The 22,676-nt window shown below is 38.2% G+C and overlaps 1 protein-coding gene across 21 annotated transcripts in view; it reads left to right on the top strand.

The window, feature by feature from the left end:
* Positions 1 to 22,676, top strand: part of R3HDM1 (R3H domain containing 1) — a 199,715-nt gene that overhangs the window by 129,198 nt on the left and 47,841 nt on the right. For all 21 annotated transcript variants that reach the window (XM_032145802.2, XM_058434352.1, XM_032145789.2 and 18 more), the window contains 2 exons: positions 3,424 to 3,547; positions 19,119 to 19,273. In XM_032145802.2, coding sequence (XP_032001693.1) covers positions 3,424 to 3,547; positions 19,119 to 19,273 — 279 coding nt within the window. The remainder of the gene's footprint in view (positions 1 to 3,423; positions 3,548 to 19,118; positions 19,274 to 22,676) is intronic.

The following is a 22,676-nucleotide window of genomic DNA, read 5'->3' as shown; positions in this document are numbered from 1 at the left end:
CATTCTGAGAAATGCATCTCTAGTGGGTTTTGTCATTGTGTGAATGTCGCAAAGTGTATTTACACACACCTAGATGGTGTAGCCCTCTACACACCTAGGTTATATGGTATAGCCTACAAGCTACAAACCTATGTAGCATGTTACTGTACTAAATACTGTAGGCAATTATATCACAATGGTAAGTATTAGTGTATCTAAACGTATGTAAACATAGAAAAGGTACAGTAAAAATATGATATAAAAGTTTTTTGGGTTTTTTGTTTTTTTGTTTTTTTGTTTTTTTGTTTTTTTTTTTTGAGACGGAGCCTCGCCCTGCCGCCAGGCTGGAGTTCAATGGTACGATCTCAGCTCACCACAACCTCCGCCTCCCTGGTTCAAGTGATTCTTCTGCCACAGCCCCCAAGTACCTGAGACTACAAGGCACGTGCCACCACACCCAGCTAATATTTTGTATGTTTAGTAGAGATAAGGTTTCACTTTGTTGGCCAGGCTGATCTCAAACTCTTGACCTCATGATCTGCCCGCCTCGGCCTTCAGAAGTGCTGGGATTAACAGGTGTGAGCAACTGTGCCCGGCCAAAAGATTGTTTTAAATGGTACACCGATATAGTGCACTTAACCATGTATGTAGCTTGCAGGACTGTAAGTTGTTCTAGGTGAGTCAGTGAGTGGTGAGTGAATGTGAAGGCCTGGGACGTTTTACTACTGTAGACTTCATAAACACTCTTCACTTAGGCTATACTTAATTTATTTAATACATTTTTCTTTGTCTTCAATAATAAACTAACCTTAGCTTACAGTAACTTTATAAACTTTTTAATTCTTTTCACTTTATTCTTATGTAATAAAACTTAGCTTAAAACACAAATACACGGTATAGCTGTACAGAAGTATTTTCTTTATATCCTTATTCTAAAGCTTTTCTTTTATGAATTTTTAAATTTTCTTTCTTTTTAATTTTTTTTATTAAAAACTAAGTTGCAAACATGCGTATTAGCCTAGGCCTACGCAGTTCAGGATCTTCAGCATCATTGTCTTCCACCTCCACATCCTGTCCCTCTAGAAGGTCTTCAGAGGCAGTAACACACGTGGAGCTGTCATCTCCTATGTGGAGCTGTCATCTCCTATGATAATGATGCCTTCTTCTGAAATACCTCCTGAAAGACCTACCTGAGTCTGTGTGTGTGTGTGTGTGTGTGTGTGTGTGTGTGTGTGTGTTTGGTTTGGAGTTGTTTTTTGGTTTTTTTTTTTTTTTTTTGAGACAGAGTCTCACTTTGTCACCCAGGCTAGAATGCAATGGCATGGTCTTGGCTCACTGAAGCCTTGACCTCTCAGATTCAAGCAATTCTCCCACTTCAGCCCCCCAAGTAGCTGGGACTACAGACAAGCACATCACACCTGGCTAATTTTTGTATTTTTTGTAGAGACAGGGTTTCACCGTGTCACCCAGACTGGTCTCAAACTCCTGAGCTCAAGTGATCCACCCACCTGAGCCTCCCCAAAGTGCTAGGATTACAGGTGTGAGCCCCTGCCCCTGGCCCTGAATCTGTTTTGTAGTTTTTAATAAGTAGCAGGACTACATTCTTTTTTTTTTTAAGACAGGCTCTTGCCTCTGTCACTCAGGCTCGAGTGCAGTGGTGCAATCACTGCTCACTGCAGCTGTGACCTCCTGGGTTCAAGTAATCCCCGACCTCAGCCCCTGAGTATCCAGGGCTACAGGCGTGTGTGCCACCACACCTAGCTAATTTTTTAATTTTCAGTAGTGATAGGGTGTCACTATGTGGCCCAGCCAGATTTCAAACTCCTGGGCTCAAGTGATCCTCTTGCCTCAGCCTCCCAAAGTGCTGAGATTACAGGTGTGAGCCGCCATACCCGGCCCAGAAGGACTACATTCTGAAATAATAGTTAAAAACATACTAAATACATAAACCAATAACAGCCATTTATTATCATTACCAAGTCTTATTTATATACTGTCTGCTATACTTTTAAACTGCTAGCGCAGTAGGGCTACAGACATGTGAGTGATGTATTGTGCTATGACATAACTGGGTGATAGGAATTTTTCAGCTCCTTTATAATCTTAGGGGGCCACCATCATGTATGCAGTCTATCATTGACCAAAATGTCACTTTGCGATACATGACTGTATCAGAAAAATTAAAGAATGGAACCAGTACAACTGTGCATTAATGTGGGAGTGGTTAAAATAGTTTATACAATGAATGTTGTTTAGCAGTTAAATTGAATGAGCTATCTGTATATGTTTCAATAAAGAAAGATGTCTCAAAAACAATATGAATTGCAAAATAAGTTTCATGAAGTTATATGTAGTTGAGTTTCCCTTATTTGAAAAGCCTGGACCAGAAGTTTCAGAATTTTTTTTTTGTTTTTTTTTTTTTGGATTTTGGAATATTCGCATATATACAATGAGATATCTTGGGATAGGGCCCAAAGTCTAAAACCAAGTTCACTTGTGTTTCATATACATCTTATACACATAGTCTTAAGGTAATATAAGCAATATTTTAAATAATTTCATGCATGACGTAAAGTTTTGACTGTAACCTGTCACATGAGGTCAGGTATGGAGTTTCTTTTTGAGTACTGACATGACATGATGCTTTTGGCATCATGTTGGTACTCAGAAAGTTAAAGATTTTGGAGCATTTCAGATTTTGGACATTTGGATTTTTAAAATACTCGCCCGGGCACAGTGGCTCATGCCTATGATCCCAGCACTTTGGGAGGCTGAGGTGGGCAGATACTTGAGGTCAGGAGTTTGAGACCAGCCTGGCCAACGTGGTAAAACCCCATCTCTACTGAAAATACAAAAATTAGCTGGATATGGTGGCACATGCCTATAATCTCAGCTACTCAGGAGGCTGAGGCAGGAGAATCGTTTGAACCTGGAAGCCAGAGGTTGCAGTGAGCCAAGATCGCAGCACTACACTCCAACCTGGGCGACAGAACGAGACTCCACCTCAAAAAAAAAAAAAAAAAAACCTAAAAATAAATAAAATAATAATACATGTATGTATGGATAATAGATATATAGTAAATAGATATATACTATATAGTAAAATCACCAACTACAGAACAATGGCTTCTACGGAAGTTAGAGTAAAGGAAATAGGGTGAGTCTTTAGCTAATTCGGTAATGTTGGTTTTGTAAGAGAGAGAGCTGAAGCAAATATGGCAAAAAAGATTAAAATCTAAATATGATTGATGACACATTAGTTATCTTTTTGTGCATACTGTATGTTTGAATTTTTTTTAATTTCAGTTAAATTTAAGAAAAATCAGTTTTCCAATGATTAGTGCTAAAAAGAACTATTACTCATTAAGCTCTGATCTTCCTCACAGAAAAACATATGTAATGCAAGTAAAATTGATTTTTTTCCCACAATATTTATGATCCTAGATGCCAGCCTGTTATTGCGCTCCAGGCCACTATCACTCCAGCCAACCTCAGTATCGCCCAGTCCCTTCTGTTCATTACAATTCACATCTAAACCAGCCACTGCCACAACCTGCACAGCAGACAGGTGAGTTGTGTTTCTTATGTCATAACTTCTGAGCCATGCTTTTTTCCATCTTCTATTTCGGTATTGCTCTTAAGATAGTACCTACTCAGTCTCTCAGGATCTCGAATGTGTTCATACATATGAGTTTGCAAACCAATGAGATTAATACAGTGAGCAAATCTTAGCATCCTCTGGAAAATACCACAGTGTCAGGTCTACATGCTAAAGGGTTGGGAGCTGTACTGGGAATATCTTAAGCAGTTTGTTAAGTGGCTGCCATCTCTCACTGCCATTGAGATTGAAACTGTCTTTGCAGCCTGATAAATCACCTATGGTAACAGCAAAAGAGAGGCAAGGCAAGGCAAGATGACTTATGAATGGCTAACCAGAAGCAAAGATCAAAACCACCTAACTTGGATTGAGAACCCTAGTCTAGGGATGATATTTTGATCTCTTAGTAGGCATGCCTTTAGAAGAAATGATGTACTTAGCATTATTTTCTGTGTTTTGCTTTTCAGTTTATTGATTGATAGTGAAAAGTATTTTTAAACCAAATACAATCTAAGGCCACTTAAATGAAATTTATTAAAACTCAGGATTGTTTTTGTTTTAGCACTTTGCAGATTTTCTTCAAGCATTCAGTGAAAACAATTTTGATCTCAGTGTATAAAACTATCTTACTGATTTTTTAATGAACTCATTTCTCTATATGCTTCTCACCTAGATGTGTACTTCCCAGATGTTTAATAAGGTATTTATTCAGCCTTTTATAACTCTAGGAGTTGAAGTAGAATTTTATCATTGGTTTCTTTAGAGCTTTCTTAACTGCTTATCACTACTGGAGGCTCCCAGACTATGTGAGTGTGACTCACTGAGGAACCCATAACCTCCACCTCCACTGAGGCTATCTACTGCTCTTGATATTGTGTGAAACTCTTCAGGGTTACCACCAGTTTAGGAGAAGCATCTCTGCACTGGCCCATCTGATGAATAGTAGTTACACTTCTCTTTACTGTTGCAGTCTTCAGTGATCATTGTGACTCACTAACTTTCTCGGCTAGATATAGTTCATGCTTAGCGTAGCCACGCGGGATAACTTCCAGGTCCTTAATCTGTTACCCTTAGGAGTTGTCTCGTGGTTAGTTTACAGCTTCTCCCCTTTTTAGTATGTTACTAGCCTTGTGTTGTACGTGTGACAAATGTTCTTCCAAAGAATGTTGAATACAAACATTGGTCATTTTTAGCCAAGTTATAATTTTAGTTCCAAGCTACCTAAAATTTAATAATACAGTCCACATCAAATAATGTAAACTAGTATATGATATAATTTCAAAAGGTATCACAAGTTATTCTCTATTCGTGGGAACATTGGTTGTGGGACTGCTCATTAGCTTTATATACATTGGTGTTTTATTCAGAAACAATTTTCTGAATTTTTCTGGACCTCAAGTAATAGAATTTTCATATTGTTTTTTCTTGATTTTTTTCTTCCAAAATTATAACACAGACTGTAGCTGATGCCATGATAAAGAAATGTACCTTCATGCTACTCATTTAAATATCCTTGTATGTGAGTAATTAACTTAATTCATTAGTATACTCTATTAATAAGGCGAGCAAAAATCCTTTGTTCTGTGTTTGTGTTAGCTTACTAATTTTGTTCTTCAACATGGCAAAATGTTTATCCCTCTCCATGGTCAAACTGCCTACAAAATCACTTTCAATCACAGATTGGGACTAGTGTGCTAGTACAAATGCCTCCCTGCAAAAAAAAAAAAAAAAAAAAAAACATTTAATAGAATTCAACTAAATATGCCTGATTGGGGGTGAAAACATCTGTGTGACAGATAGCATGTGTTTATCATTGGTGATATTTTTAACTGTGGGGTTTTCTCTGATGCTAGTTATGATAAGAAGGAGGAAACAATAAATCAGGTTGCATCTGGATAGTGCTACAGACACAAAAAAGAGAATCATGTCTTTGAAAAATGTTTGACATTGTGTTTGACTCTTATGTGTCAGTCATAATATAACACTTTATAAAAACTAGACTTGTCCTTTCAGCTGTTTTATATAGTATCCTCTTAACTTACAGCTTAAGTTAGTTGACTCATTCAGTTTGAAGAATGAAAGGAATAAATCCTCAAAGCATTCTTATCTAAAAGAGAAAGGAATTTTGTTATGCTAATAAGTATCATAGAAAATTTTCCTTTAAAGAAAAGTTCAGCAGGGCCAGTTCCAACTATAGTATTGGTAATTGTATTGAACCTTTTCATAGAATTAGTGGGGACTTGAACTCTTTTTTAAAAGTTATAATCTAAAGACTTTTTTATAGTTAGCTCATCGTTAATTTTTATGTCAAAACTTGCAGAAGGCCAGGCACGGTGGCTCATGCCTGTAATCCCACCACTCTGGGAGGCCGAGGCAGGTGGATCACCTAAGGTCAGGAGTTTGAGACCAGCCTGGCCAACATTGTGAAACCCTGTGTCTACTTTAAAAATACAAAAACAAAATTAGCCGGGCATGGTGGCACACACCTGTAATACCAGCTACTTGGGAGGCTGAGGCAGGAGAATCGTTTGAACCTGGGAGGCGGAGGTTCCAGTGAGCTGAGATGGCACCACTGCACTCCAGCCTGGGCAACAGAGTGAGACTCTGTCTCAAAAAAAAAAAAAAAAGCTTAACAGAAAAGTGTGCATTTATGTTTGTATGTGCCCTAGTGTAGAAAAGTAAAATGTACTGGGAAATTAACAAGACAGTTTATTGTTTTTTTAGTTTTTTTACAGATATATAGCAATTACTGTCTCATAATTTACATTTTTATATGGAAACATACTTCTGGGTTTCCTTTTGGTTTTTACTTTCTTACCTCTCTACATTCTACTATCCCAATCTGATTAAAAATGAGAAATAATTTTTAATATCTCTTATATTTTTATTTCTTGTCAAACAACACCCCACAAAGTGTCAAGAAGCATGTTTTTTTTTTTAATTACATAAAAGGGTGAAACTAATATTCAACCAAATAATGAAAACACTAGTAGATTCGGAGCAATTTTTTTTTCACTCTGGCACAAGTAATGTTTAAATGTTTGTATTTGAACTTAAAGAAATTTTGCCCTAAATTAACAAACCCAACTGAGCAAAGTATTTTTAGACCAGATAGGGTATGGGCAGTAGAAATACAGGATCTTTCATTATTTTTCCTTTGGTGGGTAGGAAGGAGGTTGGGGAAATATCATAAGGATAAAATTCTCTACGTCTTTTATCCACATGTGCCAGTGGACCACAATTGAAATCAGGACTAACATTACTGCTGGGGAAATGAATGTACTAGTCTTTTGTTATGAATGTGAAACTACTGAACTATTCTTTCAAAACAAGGTTGAGTAAACCCCTATCAACAGAAACAGAAGAAACCCTGGCTACACACATAAGACTTTCTAGACAATGCACTATATAATGGGAAAGAACAACAAAATAAAAGTCAGAATCCTGATGGCCCTTAGTCATTTGTAACTGGTGTTAGGCATATCACTTAAAGCCACTGAGTTTCAGTTGGACTCATTTGCAAAGTATGGAAGTTTTACTGTATTGTCTATTGAAGCCTCTGTGTACTCTAAAACTCCATGATTCTTTGTGTCTCGTGAGTCATTTCTAGTTCAGAAAGGTAGAATAATAGAGAATTGGTTTGTAACAGCTTGGCAACCAACTGTCAATAACGAGTCAATGAAAGCAACTATTTCAAAAGATCAGATTACTTACCAGTTTCACTAATAAAGATTTATTACTTTAAACCTTTATCATAAAATGTATGCTTTGAATACTGTAAAGTACACTGCATATAAGAAGTGTGGTATACTATAAAGAAACTCTTTCTGCAGGTAGTAAGTATAGTGAAGATTTTAGGTTTACAGAGCCCTAGCTGTTTTCTGTGTAGCTGTTATTATTCTTATGACTCTTGAAAAGTTTGTAGCTTCACCATATACATTTAATATTTTGCAATAATTGGCCTTGTTCCTGAGCTGTTGGATTCGGGGCCGTAGCACTGTCTGAGAGGTTTACATTTCTCACAGTGAACCGGTCTCTTTTTCAGCTGCTTCCTGGCTTCTTTTTACTCAGGTTTCCACTGCTTTTTTGCTTTTTTTTTAATGCTGTATGAAGGTGTTAACATTTGTTTATATTTTTCATTAATTGTAATACCTTTAAATCATGCATCATACTCAGAAATAGGGATTTGAATTTAAGTGACAGCTTTGGCCTAATATAATTTACCTATTAAAAATTTGTGAAAGCTATTGCTTATTTCTTTTCCAAAGTAGATTTGGATGACAAATTCAGTTTGGTTTTGAGCTTATCTAAAAATTAGCTTAATGTTTTAAGCATACCAAACTCATTAGCAGAAGTCAAATATGTCTCTCCCTATTGCTACACAACTTTTTAGGGATATTGTTGTATATGAAAGCATGACATCAAATGGACCTAATACACCTAAATGCATTTGAAGCTACTTGGTCTCGGTTCTTACCAACGATATAATTTAATTTTTTTTTCCATCGATGATGTTGTTGCATACCTGTGGGAAGCAAAATGATTCTATGAAACTATACTTTTAGTTTTACAACCATTTGATAACTTCAAAGATTATCAGTGCATTATATCTTTAGTGTTAGCTTTCCAGATAACCCAGAATCATATGGTTCCAAGTTGATTACGCTTTATTACCAGCAGACTGTGGTAGGATCCTGATGAACGACCCTGTGGAAGAAACTTGTTGGGATAAACAGTCTTCAACGTGCGCAGACTGTTGACAGAATTTGAAGGCACAAATTTAAGAGTAACTAGGGTGTAAAAGGCAAGCAAGGAAAAGTCAGCACTACTGGGTAAGCAGGTGAGGGGGCTTATTGATAGGAGAGTCAGCTATGTCAAATAGGGACTCTAGGCACAAAGTCAATTTCTGTATTGACAACTTTCAATCCAAGTAATAGGAATTTTGTATTTGTAAATTACTAGGTAGTGGCTCTGGCTATTCTTGTTTTTTCATTGATTCTGTGAGCATTTCTTAGTATGTATTATGTGATTCAGCATAGATTCAGACATTGTATAATACCTACAAATCCACCTATTTCCCTTTTCCCTTCTCCATTAACCTGCCGCCACTGAAATCTGGAGCCAAATATATCTGGTAAGTACCCACAGATTTCCTTGAGTTGTATAGACTCTTCCATGGAATAGTTCTTTAAATAGCTGTGAGCAAACTCTGTGTGGCTGTTTTTGTTAGAATTGGTTTTTGTATATGTATATGTTTATTTCAGGCACAGGAGTGAGAGAAGAGGGGATGATAGATGAGAAGGGATAATCAAGTGTGATGGCAACTGCATCTCCTTCCAAATACACCCATGGGGCTAGCTTTAGTTGAACTTGCCCGCCTACTAAAATAGTGCCACAGACAGAAGCCCAAGATTATAAGCTTGAGGTTTTAACAATTTGGTCTTGTAGATGCCTAGTTACAAATAAATTTGGCTTTAGTAAAATGGCTCATCTTAAAAAAAAAAAAAAAAAAAAAAAAAAAAAAAAAAAAAAACTACCTTCACAGTGCTTCTATTGTACAAGCACAGTCTGGAAAAAAAATTAATAGGTACTATTAAGTGAAATAACCTTAGATTCATGGGTATTGTAAGCATTTCTTTAATTCTTTTTGTAATTTTTCTGATTATTTCTGTGTTATTAAGAATGCTTTCCTTTAGAACAAATGCTAGTTCGGATCACCTATATAAAATAAAATTAGCCTGTTAATGCCTGTTCAGTACTTCTCTGCTGATCACTGCATTTCGTTCCTGCTCTCTTCTCGGTTAAAGTGAAAGAGAGTTAAAAATAGAATATTCTTTGGAGCTCTCCAGGGAAGTGCCTGAACCATCAATTTATATTGTCCTAGTTCTCTCAGCTTGCAGAATTGATTGTGCTTTCCTCTGAAAATGCTGGAAGAAATGGGATAATATTGCAACAGTGCAGTCCTTTAACAAAGCAGAATGGTAGTGTTTGTTTTTTTTTTTTAAATCTATGTTGAGATCTGGATATTTATTTTGTTGTTTGGTATCACTTACTATTGGCATTTCTTACTTTACAAAATAGAGGCTTTCCCACAATATTGACGTAAATTCCTATAAAAGATATACTGTTTTCCTCTACTTTCCAGGTTAAATTCAGATGTATCACAGGAAGAATTTTTTGTAATTCTAATATACTGAAATATACTTTTTAATGAAGAAAGAATAATTTATGTGGTAGCCAAGTTGGAGTCGGGATACCGGAAATACTCTTCTTGCAGCATTTTTGAAACCTGTTGATACTTTTCATTCTCTAGGAATCTACTTCTCCTTCCTAATCCTCAGCCTTCTCCCTCTTTTCCAGATCATTGGATTTTTCTTTCTCAAACTTGGCAGTCTTCAAACTATACTTTTGACACTATCAGAACTCTGTACCCACTCTTGCTTTTGTCTGAATAATTAGATGAGGAACCTAACCTACAATGCCACTTCTCTAGGTGTCACTCTGTAACGGTTCATGCCCAGCAGTCTGAAATTTCTTTGTTTAAACAAAAGTTCAGAGGAAATCATGAGCAACTTGAACAGTTCAAGATGTAAATTTTATTAAGGAAATGTACATAATGTGAGGCATACCTGTAATTAAATGATCCTTTATTTTATGTTAACAATTATTTTATTAATGATTCTGTCTTACATAGGCAATAATAAGGTTCTTATCTTTGATTGGATTAGGAGAATGATGTGGGTTTTTTTGTTTTTAGTGCTTTCCAGCTGAGTATTTCTAGTTTTGCTTGTGATTATAATAATTTTAACCAATATAGATCCCAGTTTTATTTTCTTTTTCATTGGAACAAATGCTAGCCTGTTCATGCCTATTGAGTACTTTTCTGCTAAGCACTGCATTAGAAAAAGACCAATAATCTTTTAGTAATCTTTAATGTTCTGCTCTTTAGAGAATATAATTCAAAATTATATACTTTTCAGCCAATTACTGTGTTGTATGTTATAATTATTAGAATAAATGATGCAACGGCTGGGCGTGGTGGCTCACGCTTGTAATCCCAGCACTTTGGGAGGCCGAGGCGGGCGGATCACGAGGTCAGGAGATCGAGACCATGGTGAAACCCCATCTCTACTAAAAATACAAAAAATTAGCTGGGTGTGGTGGCGGGCGCCTGTGGTCTCAGCTACTCGGAGAGGCTGAGGCAGGAGAATGGCGTGAACCCAGGAGGCGGAGCTTGCAGTGAGCCAAGATTGCGCCACTGCACTCCAGCCTGGGTGACAGAGCGAGACTCCGTCTCAAAAAAAAAAAAAAAAAGAATAAGTGATGAAACATTTCATCATGATTTCTGGTAAAAACATTCATATACCTGTCCTAATGCCAGTAGAATTTCCTTCCTGGGGTACCGATCATACTGAGCATCAAATGTTAAATGTCAATTTTAGTTGTGTTAGTTTAGAACGGTTCCTCAGACCCTGATGGCTTTCTACCCAGTGTAGTTTAAACCTGGTGGGTTTTCTTGCCTTGGATGTAAAAATGAATGAAATGCTACTCAGTGGATGGAAAAAAGCCAGTGCTTCACAGAACTTCAAAACTTCACCCATAAAACATAGTAGCTCTCCTTGCACAAAATGTGTACAGGCTAAAGCTGGCACTGCCCTGCTGAGTAAAGTCTGACTTCTTGGCAAAGCGCCTGACTTTGTGGAGAAGACAGCCAGTATCTATGAAAACTCTGCTAGACTAATCTTGTATAGACTAATCTGGAATGTGGCAACAGACATTTTGAGCAAAAGCAGCCTCTGAGGCAAAACAGCAAAACTAAAGCCCAAAGGGAACATTGGAGATTCACATGAAAATACTCAGGCTGAGAGACAGAACTGTGGGATGTGGAACCTGAAATAGTGTCACCATTTGAGCCAGTTCTTCTCTTTCCCAATTGTCTTTTGTTATGTTTTAATATTTTTAGAGACAGAGTCTCACTGTTTTGCCTAGACTGGAGTGCAGTGGCCCTTCCTAATTGTTTAATACAATTTATGCGTATAGTCTAATTATAGTAAGGCAAGGAAGTGTAACTTTGAAATACATAAGTAGTAAACCACGCATCTTGGGGGTAGTGGGCAAACCAAGGGAAGGACTGTTCCTCCCACCGAGAGGACATTATGGGCTAATCATATGCTCACTTACACCTGCTCTTTTTTAACGCCCCCAAGTTCATGTGGCTACCATCTGAACTAACTACTCAAAAATTTTCACTCTGATTCCTATTTTGAATAGCAATGTTTATACTCACCAATAAATCTTTAGTTCAAATGAACAAAACGTTTCCTTGTTGATTGACATTATTTCCAGTAATTATCTGTTTTCTTGTAATTAAGTTTATCTTGAGACTTAGGTATGTTAAGCTACAGTAAAGTCTTCATTAACCAAAATTATCAGAAAATGAAACAAGGCCAGGTTCTGCTTATTTGAACAATATTACTATAATACTTCTTTAACATGTGTTCCTCAAAAAAGTAAATTTTAGAATCAGACAGCTGTGTGCAGCTCCCAGCTACACACTTGATAGCTGTTGACTATAGAGAAGGTATGAACCTCTCTGTGCCTTTTGTTTCCTCATCTGAAAAATAGGGATAATAATTGTATCCGTTTCATAAGATTGTGAACACTAAATGAGTTAACATATGTAAAGTACTCAGAACAGTGCCTGAAACTTAATAAATGTCATTTGAGGCTTAGGTATTAAGATTAGCTTGTGTGACAGGCGCAGTGGCGCACCCCTGTAATCCCAGCACTTCGGGAGACCGAGGTGGTCCAATCACCTGGTGGCAGGAGTTCAAGACCAGCCTGGCCAACATGGTGAAACCCCATCTCTATTAAATACACAAATATTAGATGGGTGTGCTGGCACGCACCTGTAATCCCAGCTCCTTGGGCAAGAGAAGCACTTGAACCCAGGGGATTGAGGTTGCCATAAGCCAAGATTGCACCACTGCACTCCAGCCTGGGTGACAAAGCAGACAGAGCAAGACTCAGTCTCAAAAAAATAAAGAAAAATCAACAAAAAAGATTAGCTTGTGGTATCATTGAAGCAAAGATAATTATATTTTAAATGAAAATTTAAATTTAAAATGAAAATATAATTTTAAAGATAATTTTAAGTGAAAATTTAAATTTAAAATGAAAATATAATTTTAAATTATATTTTAAGTGAAAAGACAGGAATTTGGGGCCAAATTCCAGAGCAGACACAGGAAGCTGACATAGTTTGTTCTAAAATGTTTATATTTTTTGTCCTTTTAGCTTCTCAACGCATGCCTTCATCCTGAAAGTACAGCAAAGATTAGTTGAGTTGTTTGATGTTAAACTTGAGGTCTAAATATGTTTTGAAGAAAATTACTTAAATACTTTCTTCCCATACATTGTAAAATTTCTATTGATAAGATGTGGAAGCATTATATGAAAAAATATTTTGAAATAGTCTGTGTCATATAACCCCATTTCTATAAATAATGAAAATGAATATATATGTTGCCCTCTGCATAGAAAATTAGGCTAGCCACATATAAAAATGTAAATGGGGGAGTATCTATAAGTGATTATTTTCCCATATAGGCTTTTTCTATGTTTGTATTTTTTTCCAAATTTTCTACTATAAAAATCTTTTTTATGCTCTATAAGGTTTTTATAAAAGATATTAAGTCTACATTTTTAAAAATATTCAGGCCAGGTGCCGTGGCACACCCCTATAATCCCAGCACTTTGGGAGGCCAACCAGGGCGGATCACTTTGAGCTCAGGAGTTCAAGATCAGCCTGGGCAACATGGCGAAACCCTGTCTCTACTAAAAATACAAAAATTAGCTAGGTGAGGTGGCGCACACCTGTAATTCCAGCTACTCAGGAGGCTAAGACAGGAGAGTCGCTTGACCCAGGAGGTGGAGATTGCAGTGAGGTGAGATCATGCCACTGCGTTCTGTCCTGGGCAATAGAGTAAGACTGTGTCTCAAAAAATAATAGTAAATAAATTAAAAGTAAAAATATTCAAATAATACCTTCATTTCAAACTTTACATACTAGATATAAAGTTGAACAGTTTGTATTCTTTGTTTGAGTTCTTCCTAAGCACTTTGAGGCTAATTATATGGAATCTGTGATTTAGCTGCTGTACGTTTTTCTAGGAGAGACTTAATGAGTGATCCAGAAATTCCAGTCTGATGTGATTTGTATTCGTGGGAGTGTCATTTTAATGAAAAGGTGATTAAATGTGTTTAATCTTCCGGGCGCGGTGGCTCACGCTTGTAATCCCAGCACTTTGGGAGGCCGAGGCGGGCGGATCACGAGGTCAGGAGATCGAGACCACGGTGAAACCCCGTCTCTACCAAAAATACAAAAAATTAGCCGGGCGTGGTGGCGGGCGCCTGTAGTCCCAGCTACTCGGAGAGGCTGAGGCAGGAGAATGGCGTGAACCCGGGAGGCGGAGGTTGCAGTGAGCCGAGATCGCGCCACTGCACTCCAGCCTGGGCGACAGAGCAAGACTCCGTCTCAAAAAAAAAAAAAAAAAAAAATGTGTTTAATCTTATAAACCAATGTTACGTTAAAATTTATTTTTTTATTTTAATTTTTATTTTTTTAAGATGGAGTTTTGCTCTTGTCACCCAGACTGGAGTGCAATGGCGCGATCTCAACTCACTGCAACCTCTGCCTCCTAGGTTCAAGTGATTCTTCTGCCTCAGCCTCCCAAGTAGCTGGGATTACAGGTATGCGCCACCACGCCTGGCTAATTTTGTATTTGTAGTAGAGATGGGGTTTCACTATGTTGGTCAGGCTGGTCTTGAACTTCTGATGTGACGTGATCTACCCACCTTGGCCTCCGAAAGTGCTGGGATTACAGGTGTGAACCACCACACTGGCCCAATGTTACCGTAAAATTTAAATTCAGGCCAGGCGCCATGACTCATGCCTATAATCCCAGCACTTTAGGAGGCCGAGGCGGGCAGATCACCTGAAGTCAGGAGTTTGATGTCCTGGCCAACATGGCGAAATCCTGTCTCTACTAAAAATACAAAAATTAGCCAGGCACGGTGGCACACGCCTGTAATTCCAGCTACTCGGCAGGCTGAGGTATGAGAATCACTTAAACCCGGGAGGTGGAGGTTGCGGTGAGCCAAGATGGTGCCACTGCACTCCAACCTGGCCGACAGAGTGAGACTGTCTCAAAAAAAAAAAAAAAAAAAAGGCATACACAAACCATGAGAGAACAACTAACCAGAAAACGTTTATGTTACCTGTAGAGTTTTATGAGATGTGGCATAAGAGAATAGACAAAATCGTGAAGGGATTAATAAGATAGATTCTTAGCGAAGGTAATTTTTGAAGTGCTTGGCATCATTATTTTTAATAGCTCCACTGTGTTCAAAAACTCAATCCTAGCTTATTTATGCTACTGCTGAATGAAGTACTGAGATGTTAGTGTTTTTTCTGCTTTCACAGTCTTTAAAATCTAGAACTTCCTGGTAGTTCTTATCACTCTTCTATGTGTAAAACCTGTGCTTCTTCACCAGTATTCTGTTGTACCTTCATCTTCCACTTATCACTTCACATACCATATTCATTCATTCATGACTATTCCCCATTCCTCAAACATATTAACTGTCTTACTTTTTCCAAACCTTTTATTTTTGTTGGAATGAGCTTTTCCTTTAAGTCCAAGCCCAAATGTCACTACCTCTATAAATATCAGTCAGGACTAATTTCTTCCTCTTGTTTTCATAAGACTCTTTATACTGCTATCCTCATACGGTATGGTGGCTAAAAATGCCTAATTTCAAAGATAGGAACCATGACATATCTATCTTTATCTAACCCAGATGGTGTCCTTTTTACTACCGTTCGTAACAAATGACCAGATGCTGAGATCAACTGTTTTATATTTCATGTCAAATTTTCAAAATGTACGTGGTGTTTGTGAGAGAGAGAGAGAGAGAGAGAGAGAGAGTGTGTGTGGGGGGGGGGGGGGGGGGGGGGGTGGAGGCATGGATATTAATGGAGATCGGGCTGCTTTAAAGAATAAGATACCAGGCCAGTCGTTGTGGCTCTCGCCTGTAATCCCAGCACTTTGGGAGGCTGAGGTGGGCAGATCACCTGAAGTCAGGAGTTCAGGACCAACCTGGCCAACATGGTGAAACCCCCATCTCTACTAAAAATACAAAAATTAGACGGACATGGCGGTGCGCTCCTGTAGCCCCAGCTACTGGGGAGGCTGAGGCAAGAGAATCGCTTGAACCCAGTAGGTGGTGGTTGCAGTGAGCCAAGATTGCACCACTGTACTCCAGCCTGAGCGATAGAGACTGCATCCGAAAACAAAAAAAAAAGAATAAGATACCATTAGAAATTTACTCATGCAGCTTTCATGATGTAGCCAGGCATGGTGGTGCACACCCGTAGTCCTAGCTCCTCAGGAGGCTGAGGTGGGGAGGATTCGTTGAGCCCAGGAGCTCGAGGGTACAGTGAGCTGTGAACATGCCACTGCGCTCCAGCCTTGACAACAGAGTGAGACTCTGTCTCTAATAAAACAAAACAGAAAAACAAATTCCGTGACGTAGAGTCCTACTGACCGCACATTACATCAGTACGACATGGTTTCTATAGGTATTTATTGAAAGCCTTTTGTCTCAGACCTTTTATCATAATAGAGAATTTTAAGCAGGAGACCTCCAAGGCGAGCCTCTAAAAATTGTTAAATTTAGATAAGTAAAAAAAAAAATCAGGCCTGGTACAGTGGCTCACGCCTGTAATCCCAACACTTGGGGATGCCGAGGAGGATGGATCACCTGAGGTCAGGAGTTGGAGACCAGCCTGGCCAATGTGGTGAAACCCCGTCTCCAGTAAAAATAGAAAAATTAGCCGGGTGTGATGGCATGTGCCTGTAATCCCAGCTACCTGGGAGGCTGAGGCGGGAGAATCACTTGATCCCGGGAGGCGGAGGCTGCAGTGAGCCCACATCGTGCCACTGCACTCCAGCCTGGGCAACAGAGTGAGACTCTGTCTCAAAAAAAAAAAAAAAAAAAATCAGAAGCACATTTACACATAAATTGGCCTTGTTTTTGCTTTTTAAAGCTTTCTTTCAAGGCAACCTATAACCTTGAATATTTCTTGAATAGACTACAAAAGTAATATGCATAACATTTTTAGTTTCTTAGGGGGGTATGACTGTTTGAAGTCAAAATTATTTTAAGTCAGATTATATACAGTGATTTCTGCCAGATATATACAGTTTGTTTTCATTTTAGTAAACTATAATTCTGCCAAGTCTGTCGTAAGAAGTTATTATCCCAGTCTATACAGAACCCAAATTCTGATGCTGCAATAGACATGTGTATGTGTTGAGGTGGCATTTCCAACACAAAAAAAAGATCTCATGTTCACATTTCATTTCCATTCCTGTGTTATTTTTCTAAGGGTGGAAATTTGTCATTGTATGTTTTAATGGTGTTTGGAATTTGGGGTATAAATTTGAAATACTTGTCATTTGATGAACTGAAAATAGTGTTAAATGTTAATTGTTAGATTAAAAAGGAAGAACTTTATTCTGTTCTCTGCCTTTACTTGCGTATAAGTTTAAGTAGTATAGGAAATTGGCAAGGAATAAAGGTTTAGCAAACAGCATATTATCAATCACTTTATTACAGATAACTAGAATACACAGTATTCTATTTGTACAAAGTTAGATTGGTGAGAAGGAAGTCATTGGAAACATGGCCATAAAGTAGTTCTGCCATAGAAATAACATCATTTTACAAAAACCCTTCACTGTTAAGGGATTCACTGTAACTGAATTTTTACTTTGGTTTTGGTTTTTTTTCTGTGTTTTTGGTTTTTTGTTTGTTTGGTTGGTTGGTTTTGTTTGTTTGTTTTTTGAGACAGGGTCTTGCGCTGTCGCTTAGGCTGGAATGCAGTGGTGCTATCTTGTATTTTTTTGTGGAGACAAGATTTGGCCATGTTGCCCAGGCTGGTCTCAAACTCCTGAGCTTACCCACCTCCATCCACCCAATCCATCCATCTCCCAAAGTGCTGGGATTATAGGTGTAAGCCACCACACCTGGCCAAGATTTTTAGTTTCTTAATTTTAATGTGTTGCTTTGTTACTGGATATACTTTGTAGTTATATTTTTAGAGAAGATAGGTGCTAGATTTTATTCAATTATTTGGTCCTTGAGCAGAATTATTAAGACTACCAGACAACTACAGTGATGCTGCTGTCTATAATCAATACTTGAAATTGCCATTTCTGTTGCTTTAGGAATTCGTGAGGATGTACATGAAAACTGATAACAAAATGTATTTATGGTGTTATCAGGGAAACAATTTCATTGCCCTTTAGCTGTTAAAGTCTGTATAGGTGGTGTTCTAGTTCAGTTCATCTTTGTAAAAACATTTCAATACTCTGAAGCTAGATGATTATTTTTATCTAGTTCTTTAAAAAATAAAAAGAAGGGGGCGGGGAGGGACAGCATTAGGAGATATACCTAATGCTAAACGACGAGTTAATGGGTGCAGCAAGACAACATGGCACATGGATACATATGTAACAAACCTGCACATTGTGCACATGTACCCTAAAACCTAAAGTATAATAATAATAAAAACATAAATAAATAAAAAATAAAAAGAACTTTGTGGGTAGCATCTAGTAATTTACATGAGTCTTTAGCTAATTAGTATACCTAAAAGAGTCCTCTTAGGATCAGGAGACAAAATACAATTCGCATTCACTACTTAGAGCTTATCATTGTAGATTCTTGTTAAGTAAATAAGTTTACTTGATAAAAGTAAATTTGTGCACTTAACTTACCACTTAAATTACCAACAGTCAGTTTAGGTGTTTGCTTTGTGACCTTGAGCAGATTACTTGATTTGTTTAATGATCTGTCAAGTGACCTTAATCATACAATGAAGAAATAATCTAAAAAATTACGGTGTAACTCCATTTGCCTGTCTTTGACACTTTCAAAAGTGGTTCTCTCCCCTGCCTTTTCTTTTTTAATCCCCAGCAGGGACAGTTTCATGGGAATGGAACCTCTGCAGATGCATAGAGCCCCATGCTTGTGTTAATATTCTGTTGTTACCAACTTGAAATTCTTAATAGTTTTTTGTTTGTTTATTTGTTTTAACAAAGGGCCCTACATATTTTCCATTTACTCTGGGCTCATGTTATATAGCAACTCCTGGTCCTGAGAAACTAGTTGTCATAATAGATTGTAATATGCCCTGAATAGTAATTGTCCTATGTTATCTGAGTGTGTGACCCTATAATCTTTGCAATTGTAGAAGAAATCTTTGTAGGCAGATTTTATTTCAATATATTTTAGTGAGGGAATGTAGGTAACTGGGGCTAAAATGTTATTTCATAATACATGGTTTTAGGGGCTTATCATTTAATAAAAATTTTATGATTTTAGAGCATAAAAGTACTTGCTTAAATTTTTTTTCAAATCTTACTAGATGAAATGAATTCAGAGCAGGATTTAACTCATTGTGCCATTACAGGTTATCAAGTAATACCCAACCAGCAGCAAAACTACCAAGGAATAGTTGGAGTTCAGCAACCCCAGAGTCAGAGCCTAGTCAGTGGCCAACCCAACAGCATTGGAAATCAGATTCAAGGAGTGGTCATCCCCTATACTTCAGTGCCAACATATCAGGTATATTGTCTCTTTTATGTACTTTGGGTAGAGATGATTTTGAATAAATTAAGTGCACAACTACAATACATCTTCTATGCTCTCCTTTTAATACAGGAAAAACACTTCTGTAATATACAACTTTATTGTCTTAAGAGTTTTATTAGTCGTAGAAGCTTGGTTTTATCCTCATTTTATTGCATTATTCATTTATTAATGTTTAGGATCTGAAAAACATTGATATTGGCAAGTAAATATTGTCTGGCATTGTCTTATGTTTCCAGCAATATAGGTAGATGAGCAAATGTCTTATTCTATTCCTCAGCTCTTTAGAAAGTCCTCATTGCTGGGAGAGAGGAATAGGAGGGAAAATAGAGGTTGGTGGTAGGTATTTGAAATAGTGAGATGCAGTATAGACCATGAATCTGTAGTTATAGAATAGGAAAGTATGTGCAGTTTCCTGTCCGGTGACTGATTTTTTCCTTCCTCTCCATCCCAAAAAGTGATGATATGTCTCATATTTTAAAATGTTATAGATTTTAGGCCAGGCACAGTGGCTCACACCTGTAATCCCAGCATTTCGAGAGGCCTAGGCAGGCAGATTACTTGAGATCAAGAGTTCGAGGTCAGCCTGGCCAACATGGTGAAACCCTGTTTCTACCAAAAACACAAAAAATAGCTAGGCAAGGTGGTGGGGCCTATAATTCCAGCTACTTAGGAGGCTGAGGCAGGAGAACTGGTTAAACCCGGGAAGTGGAAGTTGCAGTGAGTCACCACTGCACTCCAGCCTGGGCAACAGGCAGCCTCCATCTCAAAAATAAAAACAAAATGTTATAGATTTTAATTTATAGTTCTAAATACCTATTATTTCATGAATAAGCACATGTCTTCAATATAATACGACACATTTTTCAAAAATTTGTTTTACCTTCCTTTGTCTTTATGGAGTAACTTGCAAGAGGGTTTATTTTATTAGCCTGATTGTTTTTCATAGCTGAGTCTGATTTTAAGAACTCCAGGCCAGGGCCAGGTGCGGTGGCTCATGCCTGTAATCCTAGCACTTTGAGAGGCCAAGGCGGGTAGATCACTTGAGGTCAAGAGTTCAAGACCATCCTGTCCAACATAGTGAAACCCCATTTCTATGAAAAATACAAAAATTAGCCGGGCATGGTGGCAGGCATCTGTAATGTCAGCTACTCAGAAGGCTGAAGCAGGAGAATCACTTGAACCCGGGAGGCGAAGGTTGCAGTGAGCTGAGATTGTGCCACTGCATTCCGGGCTAGGTGACAAAGAGAGACTCTGTCACAAAAAAAGAGAGAACTCCAAAGACCACTTTCATTCATCTCAACAAGGAGAGAATAGCCTAGTTGGGAAGATAAAATACACGTATTTTATGTATTTTATCTGAACACATGTAAACAAATTGGTGATAGTGTACAGATTAGTAACTGAGAGGATCATGAAATACAGCAATGAACAGGTTAAGGACTTGATCTGAAGCCTTCTGGGAAGTTAGAAACCTTTAGCTCTTCAAAGAAAATGATGGGCATAAATTGGTTAAGATGATGTTCTGAGAATGAAGAAGAGTATAAGCAAAGGTGCAAGCATATTCCGTATAATTTCAGAAAATTGAAATTAAAGTGTGAAATGTGAGATTGTCAAACGTTGTTGAGCACCAAGTGTGTATCCAGTTTTGAGAACCCTTGACCATAGAACACATCTACAAAAGAAAGATACTTCATGAAAACTGGGTTTTCCATCTTCATTTTCTCTCACATCCCCCATGCTTCTGACCTCTTATCCTCCATCCTTGAGCCTAGGCACATGAGCCTGCCCTTCGTCTGTTTCCCCATAGTTAAGCATTAAACAGGATTGGCACCAAGCCTGAAGCCTTCTCTTCTCAAAGACTTTGATTATACTATCTAATCCAATACAGAGTTCAGCATATAAGATCTGCCCTTAATCTTTGGGGGCTTACATCTAGTAAGAGAAATGTCATTTTTCAACAAATTACAGCCTAATTCGTATATATTTTTTTTTAATTAGCTGGATATTGAAAATATTCCAGAGCTAAGGTAGTGGTCATAATTTTTACACCATACATTTTTACATTTTAACATTATTTTCTCATTGTATTTAATGTAATTCTCACATTGGCTGAATGATTGTAGGAAGTATTGCTCTGGCCAGCAATCAATAATAGTCATCTGCTTTAAAGTATGGCTCCTACTACATTTGGTAAACAAGCTAGGTGGTGATAAACTGTCATCTAAAAAATAAGCCAGAAAAGTCATCTGTCCTACACCTCCTGAGCCAGAGGGCATGGGTTTGAATTCTGACTTTCCCTCCAGTGTATTCTATGCCTGTACACTGTCTAGTAGTGGTCAGTCGCTTGCTCTCTCTCACTCGCTCTCTCTCCCCCTCCCTCCCTCCCTCCCTCCTTCTCTTTGTTCTTGAGATAGAGTCTTGCTCCGTCACCCAAGCCGGAGTGCAGTGGCGCGATCTTGGCTCACTACAACCTCTGCCTCCCAGGCTGAAGCGATTCTCATGCTTCAGCCTCCCGAATAGCTGGGCTTACAGGCGCATGCCACCACACCTGGCTAATTTTTGTATTTTTAGTAGAGACAGTGTTTCACCATGTTGGCCAGGCTGGTCTGGAACTCCTGACCTCAAGTGATCTACCCTCCTTGGCCTCCCAAAGTGCTGGGATTACAGGCATGAGCCACTGCACCCGGCCAGTCATTACCTTTTAAATCATAGAGCCAGGTATAGAGAACAGTGAAGTGATTGTAGAAGTGAGTTTCTGGAGCCACAGGGTTTGAATTCTGACTTTCCTACTTACTAATCTAAGGTCTTATAGCTAGTAAGTGAGAAAGTCAGAATTCAAACTCATGCCCTCTATTTACCCATCTATAAAATAGATGATAAAAGTACCTTCAGGCCTGGTGCAGTGGCTTATGCCTGTAACCCCAGCACTGTAGGAGGCCGAGGCAGGCAGATCACCTGAGGTCAGGAGTTTGAGACCAGCCTGGCCAACATGGTGAAACCCCATCTCTACTCAACCTTCTTAGGTTGTTCAGAAGCCTTAATGAGATAATACACATAAAGCACTTAGAACAGAACTTAAAACATGGCAAGAAGTACCCAATAATGTTAACCCTCCCTATCATTACTATTACTAACGTCATCGTCATCATCATCAGTGGTTATAGTGGTTATACTGGCTTTTTTTTTTTTTTTTTTTTTTGGGGGGGGACAGAGTCTTACTCTGTCGCACAAGCTAGAGTGCAGTGGCCCAATCTCAACTGACTGCAGCCTCCAGCTTCTGGTTCAAGCAATTCTTGTGCCTCAGCCTCCTGAGTAACTGGGACTACAGGCATGCGCCACCACTCCCGGCTAATTTTTGTATTTTAGCAGAGACGGG

Source organism: Hylobates moloch, unplaced genomic scaffold (assembly GCF_009828535.3).
Source record: "Hylobates moloch isolate HMO894 unplaced genomic scaffold, HMol_V3 SCAFFOLD_24, whole genome shotgun sequence".
Classification (NCBI taxonomy): Eukaryota; Metazoa; Chordata; class Mammalia; order Primates; family Hylobatidae; genus Hylobates; species Hylobates moloch.
Note: the sequence above shows the minus strand (reverse complement) of the source record. Positions and strands in the feature narration are given on the sequence as shown.